Source organism: Zootoca vivipara, chromosome 2 (assembly GCF_963506605.1).
Source record: "Zootoca vivipara chromosome 2, rZooViv1.1, whole genome shotgun sequence".
Taxonomy (NCBI): domain Eukaryota; kingdom Metazoa; phylum Chordata; class Lepidosauria; order Squamata; family Lacertidae; genus Zootoca; species Zootoca vivipara.
The window spans coordinates 86,705,752-86,721,857 of NC_083277.1; the positions used below are offsets into that span (position 1 = coordinate 86,705,752).

The 16,106-nt window shown below is 44.0% G+C and overlaps 1 protein-coding gene across 1 annotated transcript in view; it reads right to left on the reverse strand.

Annotated features, from left to right (window-relative positions):
* Window positions 1-8,204: 8,204 nt before the first annotated feature.
* LOC118079915 (heparan sulfate glucosamine 3-O-sulfotransferase 3B1-like) overlaps window positions 8,205-16,106 on the reverse strand; it is a 35,092-nt gene continuing 27,190 nt past the window's right edge. The window contains exon 2 of the mRNA XM_035104665.2: window positions 8,205-14,114. Coding sequence (XP_034960556.2) covers window positions 13,496-14,114 — 619 coding nt within the window. The 3' untranslated portion in view covers window positions 8,205-13,495. The remainder of the gene's footprint in view (window positions 14,115-16,106) is intronic.

Genomic DNA, 16,106 nt, shown 5'->3' on the forward strand with positions numbered 1-16,106 from the left:
CTGAAGGAAAGTCATCTGTCTCCCTCACCAGTGATGGCAGGCACTTTGGGAAGAGGAAGCCCCTTGTTAACAACCTGAGTTTTGCATTCTGGCCTGCACATAGTTCAAACCTTTGGTGACCTCGAGGTCAAAGGTTCCACCCCCCATTCATCAGCCCCTTTCAGGTTAGGCGCAGTCACTGGACACAAATGGCTACTTCCCCCTCCTCACAGAGGACAGATGGTGCGAGATCCTGTTTGTGTGGAAACTAGATCTTGTCTCTGTTAACTTTCTGCCTAGGAGACAAAACCTAGAAGCGTCCATTAATTGCCTGGCTCCTAAGTCAATATCCACACTGTCAGTTTTGGCTCAGGTACTACTTAAGACCAAGTGGACCTTTAAGGACTGGACTGAATGAGTCTTGCTTTCCTAACAGTTCTGTTCCTTTCCCTTAACCATTTTGCAAATCTGGGTATTTAAAATAATCCAGTTGCATGCATCAACATGCGCACAGCTTTGAGCAAGTGAAAACGTCAGCTCTTTGGGAGTCCGCATGCTCTTAATACATGGTCATATCTTGGTCTATAATGTGAATTATAAGGCCAGCCTTGAATAGATTGTACCTTTGATCTATCTTCCACATGATGCTCCAGAGGATGGGATGAGAATGAATGAGTGGAAATTGCCAAGATTTTGGCTAAACTTCCTGATGATTCAAACTATGCAATGAAAAAGACAACAGCGGAAGGTGGCAGACTCCCTTTCACTGAAGGTATTTAAGCAGAGGCTGGCGAGCCATCTGTCAAGGATAGATGCTCTCTTTCCAGACAACTGAGGCCCTCTTGCAATAGTGGTGTCCCAGAGGGAGAAGAAGCTCCTTCTCCCTGTTTTTTTTTTCCTCCATCCCATCCTGGGTTAGGAGGAGCGACTACTGTCCCACTACCCCAGGGCTGCCCTGGGATGCAGAAATACTGATTTTCACCAGTACTGCACTGGTGAAGAAGCAGCATTTTTCTCCCTTCCCTGCAGTGCCCTGGGGAACAAAAATGCCATGGTTTCCTTCCCAGGACAGTGCAGGCGCAAAAGGAGACCATGCTTTACTAGCACTGCCTTGGGAGGTAAAAGCACTGCTGGATACTGCATAAGGCTGTGTTGTGTTTCCTAACACCTCTTGTGGCCCCTAAACAGGACTAGCCCACACTGCCAGGAACTGCAAGGAAAATTCCAGTCACAAATCCTTTCGGCCCCCCACTGCTATCCCTGGCCTCATCTTCCTTCCAATGATCGCTGCTAACAAAGAGCAGGCAGGTGATTCTAAGTAACAAGTCCACGGGTGGGTGACCGGGATAAGGTGTGCACAGCACTCCAATGGACTGCTTATCCCAAGCTATGCTTTGACACTATTTATTGACTGCATTCAGACATTACACTAAACTGCAGTGAGGTTTTGCATAAGTGAGTCTTGGACTTGTGCCCTCTCCTCTTCCCTCTTTTCTTTTCCTTCAGCAAAGGTATGGGTGGAAGGTTTTGCTTCTGCTTTCAACAACCCACAATTTGGTGTTTCATGCAAGCCAGGACAAAGTGTGATTAGGTTTACCTATGGTTTGTCCAAACAAGACTCCGAGGATAAACTCTAGTTATACCACAGTTTCCAGTTGGTATAAAGTATAAAGTGACAAGCCCTCTTGGGATAAACCAAAGTTAAATTCAGCCACAGTACCCAGTTTGTATAAAATGGCAAACCACAGTCCCATTCAGATGCTCTTTTAACCATGTTGAAATAACATGTTGAGGGGCCACACTAGAAGAGAATCAGGGAATATGAAGTATGCTTTTGCATGCCATGCAATGCTATACTACCTTTAAAAAAAAAAGCACTATATGCAGTCCAGTTCATCCCTTTCTCTGTGTGCAGTGCACAACATGTGATATTTTTGAGGAGCCAAGATTCCAAGTTTAAAGGCACAACCTGGGTGGGTTCAGGCACCATGAGTAAAGTTTTGATGTTCAATATCTGAAATGCATAAATGTGTTATCAATAGCAATGTGAGTGTGTTAAAACAAAATCCCAGCGCTTGAAACTGCAACAAACATGCACATGTCTTTAAGGTTAAATTTCCATGTCTCGAAAATGAACCATACAGTTCTATGCATAGCTACTGAGAAGCATGTCTGTTTTCCCAAACAAGTGTGTACAGGATTGCAGCCTAAAGTTATTTTCATCACCATGCCCAACACACACTGACTCATGCACAAAGTCTGTTATCTCTAGTCTCCTCTCCTCCCTGCCCTTGACATTTTCTTATCAGGAGACAAAGAATCCTCTCTCGGCTGTGTATATTTTTAAAGTTTGCTTCTGTTGCAGGGCAATAGAATAAGGGACATCTGTTTGTTTGGGGATCAATGGGTTTCCCTTTCTGGTTTGGTTTGCATTTCACTCCCCCAACTTCACAATGCACACACAATGAGCTCCAATTTGTCACCTTCTAAGTACATTGCAAATATGTAACTTGTATTTGCCAGGATGTTATCTGGACAGATTTGATTCCCAGTTATTTATATGTTTATCTGCAGCTTCTAGTACAGGGGTCGCCAGCCTTTGGGGGGGGTGCCCATGTACACATTTGAAAACTGAAGAAAGTGTTGTGGGCACCACACATCCCACAACCAAGCACACACTGCAACCTGTTGGCATCACCAGAATGCTCCTCTCAAACCTAATTTCAGTAGGGTGTGGAGACCAGTGAAGGTGTCTGCAAGCAAACTCAGTTTTGGAGCCCCTGTCCAGTATTTCAAACCCTTCTGCTTGGTGAAGTTCACAATCTGTGTATCATTCTTGCTGACTTCAGCCTGAGCAGGCACACTGTAAGCTACCATGAACAGCTCCCAGTTGCCAAGAACCTGCATCTTTCTCTCCAACCAAGCACTGACCCAGCCCGACCTTGCTTTGCGTACAAGATCACAGCCTGGAGCAGCATAGCTGCAGGCCGGTCGGAAAACAGATGTCAGCTACAGACACCGCTCATTGATACTTTGCTATTCCCATTTATTATTTATCCAATACTTGATCTCTGGGTCAATTGATGTTATGTTACGGTGAACTCTTCAGCCATGCTTTTTATAACAAAGGCTTCACTAAGAATAACTGTGCTGGGAACTGGAAAGCAGGCCTGTCAAAGGAATTTATTCTTCCTCACATGATAGACCTGGGGCCTGGCATCTTGCATTAAGCGGCAGTGAGCATTTTGAGGATATTTTCGATGAACTCTTGGTGAGAACGTATCAGGAGCAAGGGTATGCCTCCTGGGAAGAAAGACTCACCCCCAGAATTTCATTTTCTCAAGATTTTTTCCCCTTTCCTGCTACTCCCCTGATCAAGTGCAGTATTTCATAATATCAAAAAACGTATGCAGGTGTTTCCTCTGGTCTAGTGGTCCTGTGTCATCAACCTTATAGTGCTTTAAAAATGTCATATAAACACTGACAACTGGGGAACACTGGCCTGTGAGCGCTCCAGTCGGAGGTGTCATGGGCTTTGAAGAAACTCGATCTCAGGACACAAGGGAGAAACATGCTAAGAGGAAGGCACGCTTGGCAAATCCACACCATGATCAAATCCCACTTGGAAACCAATGTCCCCACTGGGGAAGGACGTGTGGATCCAGAATTGGCCTCCACAGTCACTTACAGACCTATTGTTACGTGTTTATGGAAGACAATCTTACTCGGCTACGAGTGATCGCCGAAGGAGGAGGAGGAGGAGGAGGAGGAGGAGGAGGAGGAGGAGGAGGAGAAGAAGAAGAAGAAGAAGAAGAAGAAGAAGAAGAAGAAGAAGAAGAAGAAGAAGAAGAAGAAGAAGAAGAAGAAGAAGAAGAAGAAGAAGGAAGGAAGGAAGGAAGGAAGGAAGGAAGGAAGGAAGGAAGGAAGGAAGGAAGGAAGGAAGGAAGGAAGGAAGGAAGGAAGGAAGGAAGGAAGAAAGAAAGAAAGAAAGAAAGAAAGAAAGAAAGAAAGAAGAACTGCTTACAGGCAACGTGGTGAAATCATGAAAGTTAGATTAGGTTTCTAGTCCTCATGTTTAAGAGATGTCTAAGCAGTATATATAGGGCTCGGAAGGCAAACAAGCCTGTGTGTGCTTTAAAAAATCTTGTTTCTCAGCTCATCTTGTCTGCTATTGAATATTTGGGGTAGTAAATACTAGCTCATATTGGTCTCCTCTGGTGGTTGAAAGACATAGTTGCCGGGAACTACATTATGAAGATGAAGGCTCAGAGTAAAAAGATTCATGGCTCGAGTGGCATCAGCAGAGAAATGTTTCATGTTCATTAACTATGGTTTAATACCTACCACATTCATCCAAATTATATGTGCATAAAAATGCAAATTACATACAGCCCTCTGGTTCATTATGCACTTGAAAATGGCCCACATTACTGAAGAAGCTGCTCACCTGGGATATAATGACACAAGATGTGGCAAAGCAGAGGCCTGATCCACTGAATAAAGGTTCAATTCCAGGTGTTTCCAGTAAAAAGGATCAGGTAGACGGTAATAGAAAAGGCTGCTAACTGATTGATACTTGGGATTAAAAACAAAGAAAAATAACTGATTTGTATATAGCAGAGTTAAAAGCTTGGAAGCTCTAGCTACCCAATCCCAGCCCCCTACTCACTCCTTCACACATCACCAGCATTGCTTAAAAAGGTAAACAGAACACACAGAAGTCCCATTGGTAAAGAAAGAAAAAGGTTTTTACTTACATATTTACAAGGTTGGTTTTGGATTCTAAGCCTACATGGTGGAAGCCAGTTACATGACTGCTCACAACCGCCTCCTATTTTATGCTCAGTAGGCCAGACTGAGAGAGCAACTGGCTCAAGATCACCCAGCAAGTTTCTTTGCTGAAGTGGGAATTTAAACCTGAGACCTTCCCAGCTCTGCTCTGAAACTCTGACTGCCTTTGTGTCTTGGCTCTGAACGGAACTTGAAGATGCTGAACTTCCACATTTGAGATGCAGAACGGAAAACGGCAAGTATATCATTCTAAGTGGACATCTGTAGTTTCCCTGCACTAGCATCCTGTGCGTTCATGCAGATTAAACATCCATCGCAGCACTCAGCAGTAAAAATGCTACTTAAACGTGATATATGCAAGGATACCTCGATACCTTAATAACCATGCTGTGCAACAGGTTTGCAGGCCAACGCTCTCTGCCAGGAATGTCACCAACTAACAAACTACCTGCAATTAAGCTTTGAGAAAGATCTGCCCTTAGGTGAGCTGCAGAGAAATATGGTTCATATGGAGATAATAGAGGTCTGTGACATGGAAATGGTACCAGCAGCAGCTCTGGCTGGAAATGATCTCCCCGTGGAGGTTTTGTCCAAGGGACTGCAGCTACTTCCTGGGGGGGGGGGGAATCCAGGTTTGACCCTTGTGCATTGTTAGAAGTGCCGGCTTACTGTTTTAGCATTAATGTAGCACTCTTTCTCAGCTTTCCCAGTCTAATAAAAATGTATTAATTATGTTCTGTATATTTTTATTATCTCGTTCACAGGCATTGCGTTCTTTGACAAATGCTGGGATTTCTCATTTACGGCACCCTCTTTTCTAGGGTTGCCAGGGTCAAAAGAGATACCTGTTAAGAAAAGGGAAATCCAGACATACAGCTGAGTAAGAGGACCTACTTCCAGGTCCTGGAAGCAGCTAAAGTGGGATGGAGTTCTGTATGAGCAGCTCTCAGTGAGGCTGTGTAGTAAACTTTGGCTGAGAAGGGCTTGTGTCAAACCACAGGAACAGAACTAAGCTTTGACGTCCATCATTCAGCTGTAGTGCAGAATTACCTTTGGCTATTTTTTTAAAAAAAATGATTTGATTTGCTTTCATGCCAGAAAGATATATTAAAAATAATTCACCACCAGATTAATGAGGGGAGGGAAAATCATTAGAAATCAAAAAATGAGATAATTCTGCTGTAGACATGACTGATGGCAGTAAATAAATCATATTTGGCTGACATGACTTAATTAGTTGGAAATATAGTGCTTTTTTAAAGTTGCTTAGGTTAAGCTTTTAAGCTTTTGACACATAAATTCTGAGCTAAGTATCTCAAATGCCAAAGCAGGCAGCTATAGCTCTTCACTCACGTCATTTGAAAAACACACATATAATTCTGAAATTTGATTTAATTTTTTTTTATAGACAGCAGGGTGCTTTTCATATTTTTAAGGGGGGTTTTCAAAGGGCACTGCAGCTCAGACATCCTAGGGATTGGTCTTTCATCCCCATAATAAGCTTGTTTACCACTCCAACCAGTGGCACATGTCCTAATAATGGACCCACACATTACATGCTCATTTTCTAATTCTAAGTGTTACATTTTACAAGCACAAGTGAGTCTGTCTTTTTGTCATACTCTAACACAGGGTCCCCAAACTACGGCCCCCGGGCCGGATGCGGCCCAATCGGCCTCCCAATCCGGCCCGCGACGACCCCCGCCGCCCGCTGCCGCCGCCCGATGGCAATTGGCAAGACTTTTAGAGTAGGGGAAAAGCTGTTCTGCTCCAAGAAATCAGACTAATCAGTGTCAGATACAGATGGTGTCAGAAATGTAATCTTTTCCTAAGTCTTGAAGGATGCCAGTGGACATAGCCTCTCCTGGTACCCACAGTTGTCCACATCTGCCACGGTGTTACATCTGCAAAGGCATTGTCTGCTACATGCCACTGATGCACCAAATGTCATTCTTCTTGCTTATCATGCTGTATGGCGCTCAAAAGCGTGCAATCATATTTTATTGTTAATTTAATTAATTTTATTGCAAACTGCTTCAGGGCTCTTACTGGGAATTGGTTTAGGAATGCAAGAAATAAATTCATTGCCCTGTTAAAAATAAATGTCACTCCCCTTAGAAGCAGTGACATTTGAGGGGATTTACTTTTTCCAACAACATTTGTATTAATTTATGTAACAGGATTTGTATCCTGCTTCATCATCAAAGCCTCTCAGTGTTTTACATAGAATATAAAATATGTGTTAAAATTACTGATAAAAATCAGGTTTATCTATATAAGGTAGGTAAAGGTAAACGGTAAAGGACCCATGGACAATTAAGTCCCGTCAAAGTCAACTATGGGGTTGAGGTGCGCTCATCTTGCTTTCAGGCTGAGGGAGCTGGCATTTGTCCACAGACAGCTTTCCAAGTCATGTGGCCAGCATGACTAAACCTCTTTTGGCCCAACGGGACACCGTGACGGAAACCAAAGTGCACAGAAATGCAGTTTACCTTCCCACTGCAGAAGTACCTATTTATCTACTTGCACTGGCGTGCTTTCGAATTGCTAGATTGGCAGGAGCTGGGACAGAGCAATGGGCGCTCACCCCGTCGCGGGGATTCGAACTGCCGACCTCCTGATTGGCAAACTCAAGAGGCTCAGTGGTTTAGATATATATGAGATTATAGATATATAATAAAATACAATTATGTAGTAAAATACATGTCAAATTTACTTGTCTGGGGAGGCTTGCTTTTGCAAAAAAGTTTTAACAGGCACTGAGAACAATGCAGTGAAGGTGACTGCTTAATATCAACAGGCTGGAAGTTCTTGAGTGGAGGCAGCCGCCACACTGAAGGGATCGGCTACCACCTCACATCTGTCCCCAGGCAACGCAGCCGGTTTTAGCACAAGGCATGCAAGCTCCGCCCCCAGTCATTCTCACACTTCTTATTGGTGAGCAGGAGCTGCTTCCTTTGAAATCCGGGACATTTCCGGGATATTTTACAATCCGGGCTGCCAGCGGGAAACGGATTGCAATAAGGGGGTTTCCCGCAAAAATTGGGAGGGTTGACAGCTATGTATTAATGTGCTACCAATCCCCAACCACCGTTTATATCTGTCTTCAGTGGGTGCAATCACGTAGGGATGGCCTGGATTGCGGCATACAATGAGAATCAACTGCAATAACAAGACTTTGTGAATGCCACTCCACTGTTTTCTTCTGCCTGAATGGAAGGCTCAGGTCTCCCAGTTAGCTAAAGGTTTATGGTGACACCTTTCTGCCTGCAAATCATTTTCTAGTACAACCCATGCTGGACCATTTCTCCTCTACTTCAGCATCTCAGGGCAAATGACAAGTTCTCCTAACACAATTGGAGACTTAGGGCTGAACTATGCCTGGTCTCAGTTTGTAAGCCTGAGTATACAGTGGAAAGGGACGGGAAGCCTGTTACACTTACGCGCTCTCTCCCAACCACATGTAGAAGTCTAGACGCAGCTGTGGCTTCTTACCTAGACGAACCTGGTAGGCTACAGCAGGACACAGGCTGTCAGACTAGATGGATCCGAAGCAAATCTCTTCAGCGAGGAAAATAGACTATTAACCTGCTTGTGACTTCCTGCATTAATTTGCAAACCTAATAGTAAAGGTAAAGGGACCCCCTGACCATTAGGTCCAGTCGTGAAAGACTCTGGGGTTGCGGTGCTCATCTCGCATTATTGGCCAAGGGAGCCGGCGTATAGCTTCCAGGTCATGTGGCCAGCATGACAAAGCCGCTTCTGGCAAACCAGAGCAGCACATGGAAACGCCGTTTACCTTCCCGCTATAGTGGTTCCTATTTATCTACTTGCATTTTGACGTGCTTTCGAACTGCTAGGTTGGCAGGAGCTGGGACCAAGCAACGGGAGCTCACCCCATCACAGGGATTCGAACCGCCGACCTTCTGATCAGCAAGCCCTAGGCTCAGTGGTTTAACCCACAGCGCCACCTGGGTTCTTCTTTTTTTATTGCTGGGAATGGGAGAGAGATAAATGTACCCATGCCAAAAGTACATGTGGGTCAGTTGCTGCAGACTATTTTGGATTTGTCTGGAGTGCTCCATTCCCCCACATGCACACACCCAGATAGGCAGAAGCTTCTTTTCTTTCCCTCCTTCCTTAAAAAAGTGTAGCATAAAGGGATCTTTCACTATCCTCCTCCAGAAAAAATATGAAAACAAGGCTGCTTTTTCAAGAAATGGGGTCTGCATTACAAACACCTGTATTTTCCTAATCATTAAGCAATTGGTCTCCTAATTTATTATGGGAGGAGAGGGACTGATCTCTTAATATGTTGTAAAATAGGAAACATTTGTTTTGGTCCCAGCAAAATCACCAATCAGGGATGAGAGCAGCCTTGAAGCAGAGACTATATTTCAAGGTGGGTTTGGGAAACTTGTAGGCCATGAAAAATAAACATCTATTCATGGCTTTAAAATAGTGGAGTTAGCTTTGAGCTTTCTATCTGGAAAGCAGTTCAGGTCTGTCTCAACCCTTCTTCTCTCTTTACTAACATTTTGGTGGCTGCCAGGTCTCTGGCCAGGGGTGCTTCCACATGGGTACTTATCGTAAGGTTGTTGTTCCTCCTCCTGCATGCAGTGTGTTTTTGTTTTTTGCAGAGTTCACATCAGCATCGGCATCAAAATGCCAGTTTACACTTTCTAGAGAAAATCTGGTTGATGTTTTTTAATTCAAAAACTTGTTGCTAACAACCTGTTTGCAATACCTCAAGGAACTGTTGGCCAATGAAATCTCTATCAAGAATCACCTTAAAATGGAGCTATCCTGTTATTTTTCAGAGGCACAAAATGTTTGGGAAGCTGTTGAGACCTTGCATCACCAAAATAGAGGACATGCACTCTCTCGGTGCTGTGCTACCGAGATCAGAGGGTTCAGAATGAATGAATAATTGAGGGGTTCATTCCCTCTGGGATAATCCATCTCTGTGCCAGCAGTTAGCAGAACCATTCCCCTTCTCTTTCCTGAATACTCCTTTTTCTCTTTCCCTCTTTCTCTCTGCCCAGTACATCCACAAGAGAAGGATAGCCCACTCCTGCAAGAGATTGCTTATATAGGGCTTCTGAAATTGGGCTGAGGGGCGGAATTTGTTTACCACCAACTCACACCATCCAGAGGACTTCTTCCAAACATCCCTGTGTAGAATATTGCTTTCTGTGGAATAATAATTCCAAAAGTAGACCTGAGAGCAATCCCTTGATCACTCATGCTTGAGGGGGGTTAGGATATAGCAGAGGCGTCCAGCCAGGGGGGCTCCACCACCAGGGAGGCTCCTACTGAAGAATGTGCAACAAAGAGAACACAGATGCTATTGGTGTTCCCGTTGCCAGCTGCCAGCGTAAGTTCCCAAAGCAAGGCATCATGGGGATGGAGCAGAGCTGACCATTGAGCTGCTCAATCCAAAGCTGCTCCGTTCCCCTCGGAGAGGCCTGATGAGAGCCCTTCAGTAAATAATAATGGGGGACACTTTCCATGAAAAATGGTATGGCTTTATTTCATCTGTACCTCAGAGAGAATCCATCTTCAACACAGAACATTATGGAGAGCTCTCCTGAGGACATCTGCATCTTTATACTGTATATTTAAATTGTTTTATTTTACATGCGGCACTTTAAGGAGCAAGGCAATGTGTAACGATACTGATAATATGTATAACCGCTCTGTATTTCACTGTTGAGATTTGTACCGGGGGGGGGGGGGCATAATGATATAAAAACTGAAATACATATTTTAAAAAACCAGTAGTGGAGGATATGCCCTTTGCCCTCACCAGTCACTGCACTAGTCTATCCACCACTCTACTCCCCTGGCCCCAATTTGGATTCCTCTGATAGCCAAACCTTTTGTTTTGATTTCTGTTTACTCACATGTTGAAAAGGAAAATGAGGTGGTCTCCATGGTTTGGTAAAATATATTTTATTTCTTCATACAAAGAAATAGTATGAATCAAAATTTCATTTTCCTAGAAACCTCTGTGTAAAATTAATTTGTGTTGTACATACCACAAAATACTCAATTTACAGTTTTTGCTTGCCATTTTGCTTTCCTTTACAAGTAGACTAGTCTAAGATGTATCATGTTACAGCAAACACACACACAAAAATATTGCTAATATCTGGACATACTGCTGAATGGAACTCAGCCATAAATTAATGTTACCATGTGGGGGGAAACAAGTCCAACCACACCTCTGAGTTTCGACTGTGTACCCTCTCGTGAACATTAAAAAGTTAACGTATGGAAGCTAGCTTGAACAGTTTCAAATGCCATATGGTGCAAGGTCCACCATGGTTACCATGATATGTAGGTAAGGTCTTTTAAATTAACTGGTTTCATAATATTTATGCCATACAGTCTGCTCAGCCAGGATTGGAATTTTGTTCAAGATACTGAACGGTGAAGTAGTGGCAGAGTTATCACTCAACTTATTTCATAAAACCATTTGGAACAGGTTCTGTGGATACAACACCTACTTTGCCAATGTGATTTGTGCAATGGAGAGGAAGGCATCAGACTACAAAGGTACTCAGAGGAGAAGAAGAAAGTCCAAGCACTGAGTTCTGCAGTCCAACTAAGAAAAAGGTTTAGAAATGGAAAACGAAGGAGATATAAAAGAAAAACCCAGTACAATTTCCTGGAGCAAGGGAAGCTGCATGGCTTGACAACATGGTTATCGCATAAGCATGTCACAGATTCTATTGAGAATCCAGAAGGAATAGACTAAGTGTGCATGTGTTGCATCTCACTTTAGTAGGAAGAAGGTGGGTTCAAGCAACTTTTTCTATAGTAGCATTCCTCCAGGTGTTTCTGAAGTCCCACTCGCATCAGCCTCAGCCAACATGGGACTGTGGGAGCTGTGGTTTCAGCAACATCTGGAGGACACCATGCTGACCAACCCTGGTGTAAAGGATGGAGTGAGGTCTATAGCAAGGTCCAGCTTTCATGTCTTCTGTAGTGCTCAACATGTAAATCCGGAAGGGGAACCTCTGGTACTCCAGATGTTTTTGGAATCCCGGTCATCCCCCCAGCCAAGGTGCCCAATGGTCAGGGATGATGAGAGTTGGCATCCAACAAAATCTGGAGGGGGCAAGGTTGGGGAAGCCTGTTCTAGAGTGCTGCTTCACCAGCAGGTGAGACAGTAAGCATCATAGGTCCAAAGATGGCCAACACAGAGGCTAAATGTTCATAGGAATGTCTACATCCTTAGAATAATGTGTAGGTGCTCGTGCGCACACAAATTGTATACAGCCATCTGAGGAATCCCACATTCCATATGCAGTTACTTCTCAGAATAAATCTGACAGTTATGCCCACATTGTTCAGTGTGTGTCCAATGTGGGACACTTCGAGAATGTGTTGAGAACTGAAACACACACAAAGGGGGGGGGAGCGCAACTGAACAGAGGTTTTATTACAAGATGGTAGCTCACTCACCGCAACATTAGTCAGACATGCCCAACCTTCAAGTTGCCATGAAGTACCTACATTGGGAGCAATTTTCCTGGAGGTCCAATTAAAATGTGTCGAGATGTTACATTCAGTTCACCTTAGCATAATGTGATTGAGGGCAGGGGCAGGAATAGGCTGTTTGCTAGTCTTGGGAGGTTGTGGAATTCTTTGGCAAGGTTCAGACTGTCTATGGTCCCTGCATGTTGATTTCCAACCCCTCTCTCAAGGGTTTAATGAAGTGCATACTTCCCCCCACATCCCACTTGACTCCATATGAAAGTCCAAAACTTTCAGCTCAGCACCAGCGGAAGGGGGGGATTTAATTAACTCTCTTAGAAAAAGAAGACTTCATGCAGGGTGATGAGGCATGTAACTCTGCATGTTCTAATCTGAGAGCATCCTGTCTGCAGGGCTATCAGCAATCAGGCCTATCATTCAGTTATACATAGCAGGGAGTGGTTCACTATACAAGTTCAGACTGCATGGTCTTCTTTTGCAAGACCAGGTTTTTTTTAATAAAAAAGAAAAAGAAGCACCCCATATGAATTGTGCCCGAAGGAAGCATTTCACATTTTCAGCAGGAACAAGTTAAAGCTGGACCAAATATGCATAGTTGTCAGTCCAGGAAATCTGCTTAAAGGTCAAAGCTTTCTACAAGGAGAGTTGTACTCATCACGGAAAACATATCTGAGAAACAGGCAGCAGCCATAGGGCTGGAGAGAATCTCCTTCTGCACTCGTGCCACGCCCACCTGTAAAGGCTTAAGCTAGGCCTAAATGCTTTGAGTTCCACAAAATTTCATAGCCAACCAAAAACTCAGTTGCAAATATGCTAGCTGGAGGGCCATTCACAAAAGTGTTTCAAAATGCCTAGTACCCGTATTGGAAAATAAAATTGTGCTTTTTTAAATTCTTTCTCCCTTACCAACCAACCTTTCTTTTATATTAATTTTTCTCATAGAAGATACTTGGAAGCACTTTCCAGCACAAACTGAACCAGGCTACAAAAAAGAGAGAGAGCATAGGAAGGATTCAGCACTGTGGAATGTTAAAAACACAGCTATGGGCTGCTACAGTGTGGTTAGGCAGCTTAGTGAATTAATTGCTTAAGAATTAAAAATAAATTATTATAAAATAGATTTCTGTACATTTTACATATAGACCTATCTACATATATAAGGGGGATAGCAAGCTGAAATGATGGGATTAACTCTGGCAAGAACGTCTGCAATAAACCATCAATCCCAGCCAAAGTCATGTCCAGTCATCTGGTAGAACTTCATGTTGAAGGGCCTGTAGAATTCCCGCAGCCTCTGGACCACTTCCTGGTCTATGTTGGGGTGGGTCCGCCCCTTGGTTTTGCCCAAGCAGTGGGGCTTGCTGCTGCCTTCAGCCTTTTTCAGGCATGGGAAACCCTTGGTTTTGTTGAAGTAGAAGTGTTTGTCCGTGATGATCCTCTTGAGGCCCAGAAAGTCCTGGACTCTGCCTAACTCACCAGCTGGATCACTGATTAGCCTCTCCCCACTGACAAAGAGGATCTGCCCAATGGGGAAGTACAGGAGCCAGTTTTCCAGGTGCTTGGCGTAAATGCCAATCTGGATGGCACTCCAGGAGGTATCAATGAGGCCCGTAGTCCTGTTTTTGAAGGTCAGGCTCTCAAAGGTGGGGATGTCAGGCTTCTTGGACAGAGTTTGTGTGTAGTCAGAAATGGCTCTGGTGACCGGGTCTCTCACCACCACAATGAGCTTGGTGCCCTTCGACATGGCAGAGATGCGAGCCGGGGCTTCCTTGGTGACAAAGTAGCTGGGAGTTTTCTCCATGGTGATCTGCCCATCGAGAGTTCTTGGCATCAACTCCCTGCCAAAGAAAAGAGAGAGGAAGGGAAAAGAAAGGGCACACAGTGGTTAGAAACACCAGTGGGCATTAATTACAGCACTCTTTTACAGTTCTTGGTACTGACAATACCCAGCAAGATTACTTACTCAGCCAAGGAACAACAGAGCACCATTTCAGAGTTAAGTACATCATGAATCAAAAGGCCAAGATGTACCCAAAGGTCTCTTCTGTAATGGCATTATTTCAATTTTTGAATCACTTCGCATGAGGTATCTGAAGCACTCCTACTTCAGGAGGTTTTTCAGGAAGTTTTATTATGAGCTGTGCCACATATAACCTGCTTAAATTTTGGTGCCCACCACATTTCAACTCTAGTTGAGTTGAGCTTACCTTGGTTAGAATGAACCAAGAGTTCCACCTTCATGAATAACAAGACAGTTTGTTCTAAAATGTCCACCCATCCAAGGGCACGGCAGTGATTGATTTTAGGGGAGGCAGGCTTTACGTTGGGGAGGCAGAACCAAGTTATCTGCTGTGCAATTGGTCAGTTAAGTCTTTTTATTTATTTACTTGATCTGGGGGGGGGGCAACCTGCCCCCATGCATTATCCCCCTAGCTACACTCATGCACGTTTCTCCTTGTATGCATGAGAAGAGATGAGGAGGGGAACAGAGTTTATGTCTGAGGCTCAACACAGCTTATTTCACTATATGACTTCAAATGTGATTCAGGTGATCAACTGAATGAATTCAAAGGAAGCAGGTTCTGTCAAAAAAACAAACCTTTGACCATCACCGATATTTTCTAAATTGGGGGCATGGTCACAGAAGTGCAAGAAAGAAAGTCTCTTCAGGAGATGCAAGCATCCCACACACCCCTTTCCATGCAGCAATAGAGCCCTACCTCTTAGAACCATCTCAAACAAAGGAACTCTTAGGAGCTAGAGAACTCCTTTCATAAAGATTTTCTCCACAAGGCGCCTGGCGCTAGGGTGAAGCAATTTACCGTGCAGATAGACTGGCCCACTTTGCCTGTTAGCCACTTAAGATTTTATTACATTAGTGTTCTTGCACAAGACAGCTTTAATCTCCTCAACTCCTCCCTCACCCCCCCCCCCAAAAAAGGCTTAAACGCAGGATGCTGAAATAGTCATTTAGCAACATTCCTGGAGGAAAAAACACCTCAGCCCTCTAATGAGAAAAACAGTTTGGAGACAGATACACTTACAAAGTCAGTTGACAGGTGGCCACGTGGTAATCCAATAGCTGAAAGCCTAATGCCTTTTGTGGCAGGTTTTTGTCCGCACAGAGGGATTCTCCACTAATCTGTTGACACTTCCCAATAAAGAAAATTGAGAGGGGGGGGCTCTTGTTAGTGATGTGGCAGAAGGGGGGAGGGGAAGTATTTTACATGCTGTTGCTGTCTTGGGGTTACAACAACAAGCTGACAGGTACAAACAACCAGGCTCTTGAGCTTTTATTGCAAGGCCAAAAGCTACAACAACAACAAAAGTGCCAGGTAACAGCACAGCTGAGATGATCCAGGTTGGAACACTCTTTTTCACAGAAGAACCAAGATGTATAAGAATATATCAAGAGTAAAGAGCAGACTCTAATTTGTATCAACGGAAAGGTGGCAGGATCTCCACAGCCAAAAAGCAAGCAACTGGAGGGTCAAATAAAATGTTTTTCAGCTGGAGACACTGGAAAAAAATGTCATTTTCCAGCACTGGTTGCTAGCAGTTTTGCAGATACTTCACAACTGCATCAATTGGGATAAAGATGAGGAAATTTGAGCTATTCCAATAATGGGGAAAGGATGTGCTTAAGGGGCAAATTGCGCGGGAGTAGCAGCAGAGATGGAAGGGCTCTTGAGAGCCTGATAAGAATAAGTGGGTAGTTCTGGGAACCAACTGTGCAATCCCCTGTTGATGTAGGGAATCTACTGCCATGGCACCCCTGGCATGGCTTACAAGGTGGGGAATAATGCAGAAGTGGCTTTCGACTAGATTCA